The following is a 2,025-nucleotide window of genomic DNA, read 5'->3' as shown; positions in this document are numbered from 1 at the left end:
TCCACTAATATATATATATTTGAATAATATGTGTGTTCATTAAATAACCAACCCTGCTACATAATTAACTAAAATTGTGTGCATTTCCACTCACAATGGAAATAAATCGTGCAAACCTGGATTTCAAGTGAGAGCAACGAGATACCTCAAATAGGGCAGGAGGGGCCTCCTCAATATCGAGTTTATCCAGCAACTTATTCAGGATCGAGTCAGCGAGATCGTAGACGATGTCGTCGTTAGATTTCCCGGAGCCTCCGCTTGCCATTCTTGGCTGCACGTCTATGATGGTGCCCACCAACTTGTTGGTTTCCTCTACCTAAACACGTTGCTTATGTAAAAATCAATTGCACATACCTAGTTGTTGTTCCACACAGAAATTGATTATACAAGTTAAAAGTTAAGTTTAAACTAATTATGAGTAAAAAATTAGAGAGTTAGTACACCACCTAAAAAGTACAAGTTACAACACACAATATGGCATTAGGTAGGGTAAATGTAAGCGATCGTGCATCAGCTTTCAAATATCACTCCGACGTCATAACTAAATCCAAAAAACACGCAAAAAAATCAGTACCCGCACGCACACACGCACGCGCGCATGCTGGCAGCGAATGCACGCACGCACGCACGCACGCACGCACGCACGCACGCTGGCATCGAATGCACGCACGCACGCACGCACGCACGCACACACGCACGCACACACGCACGCAGCGGGTGCACGCCGAACGATGGGTCTCTGCGATACACACGGCGATACCTGGAAGGCGATGTTGGCATTTCTGTGCATCCCGAACACCTCCGGCTCGTCGATGATTGGCAGGTCGTTGATGTAGTCTCGGTATTCTCCCAGCCTCTGGTGTTCGGGGGCGTAGTAGACGCCGGAGTCCGAGTACTTGTAGCTGCTCTGTATCGTGTTCGGAGCAAAGAATCGCCTCAGCACGGTTCTCAGGCAGCGCTGGTCCCAGAAGTCCGTCACGCGACCGCCGTATGTGATCTGTCGAGATGCACGGGTAAGTAAGTATGTAAGTAAACTTTATTTTCATCGGTACAGGACATACAGGGTAACATGAGCTCTTGAAATAGCTCTTAAACCGATACCAAACAAATGTATGATAACAGAATATATGGTAGTATGACATGACTTAGAATTTCTTTTGTTACACATCAGATTTGAGACAGATAAAATGGTTAAAACTGATGAATGATGGGGGATCGATTATTCGACGTGCATTTCACGCGATTCCCACGAAATAATATGCCGTAAGTGATCTGTCAAGATGCACCCGGGGTTATCGGTTATTCGACGTGCGTTTCATGGAAATCGCGTGAAATGCACGTCAATAATCGGCGATGTACGCAGTGTACGCCGTGGATTTTTAAACTTGCAGCAAGGTTGAATATGCCTGCCCTTACCTCACCAGTAATGTAGATGAGAGCATTCCACGGAATAGTCGCTTCTTCACAGAATATTTTTAGATTGTCCAGCGCACACTCACGATCACTGTCACTGAACTCGTACTAACAAACAGTAAAGCATGAGACATTAGTTAAGCAAATTAGACACACACATACAGACAAACATACAGATTATAACATATAAGCAGCTGTACTGTACGCTTCAGCTAGATTTTGTCTATAGATGACCTCTGCATGATTAAAAATCTAGTAACAAAAGTACGTAACAGTGCAAACCTTTATGTTCCAACCCAACGGACCAAATTTCTTTCTCTCCTGAATGATAGCGTGAAAAAAGCAGACTCCAAATACAAGTTTCCTCCAATCATTTTTCAGATCTTCAGCCATATGAAACCACAACATGTGTTTATCAACCACAAAAAAGAAGCTCATGCTATATTTCTGTAACTGCTACATCAGTCTAGTACACCTAATAATATCATCATTCTAGTGCCTCTAATTATAATAGCACTTTGGATTTTGTCTAATTAGTATCAAGACGTTATATATATATCAGGAGTAGATAATAGGGAGGAGTGTGACATCAATAAACAAGGGAAATTCGTC

At 43.0% G+C, this 2,025-nt stretch overlaps 1 protein-coding gene across 1 annotated transcript in view; it reads right to left on the bottom strand.

Annotated features, from left to right (window-relative positions):
- The window catches only part of LOC106808562 (dynein heavy chain 6, axonemal-like), an 88,968-nt gene that overhangs the window by 8,895 nt on the left and 78,048 nt on the right, over nucleotides 1-2,025 (bottom strand). The window contains 4 exon segments of the mRNA XM_014811324.1: nucleotides 117-316; nucleotides 761-997; nucleotides 1,417-1,521; nucleotides 1,696-1,796. Of these exon segments, the coding sequence (XP_014666810.1) occupies nucleotides 117-316; nucleotides 761-997; nucleotides 1,417-1,521; nucleotides 1,696-1,796 (643 nt within the window).

Source organism: Priapulus caudatus, unplaced genomic scaffold (assembly GCF_000485595.1).
Source record: "Priapulus caudatus unplaced genomic scaffold, Priapulus_caudatus-5.0.1 Scaffold286, whole genome shotgun sequence".
In the NCBI taxonomy this organism is placed as follows: domain Eukaryota; kingdom Metazoa; phylum Priapulida; class Priapulimorpha; order Priapulimorphida; family Priapulidae; genus Priapulus; species Priapulus caudatus.
Note: the sequence above shows the minus strand (reverse complement) of the source record. Positions and strands in the feature narration are given on the sequence as shown.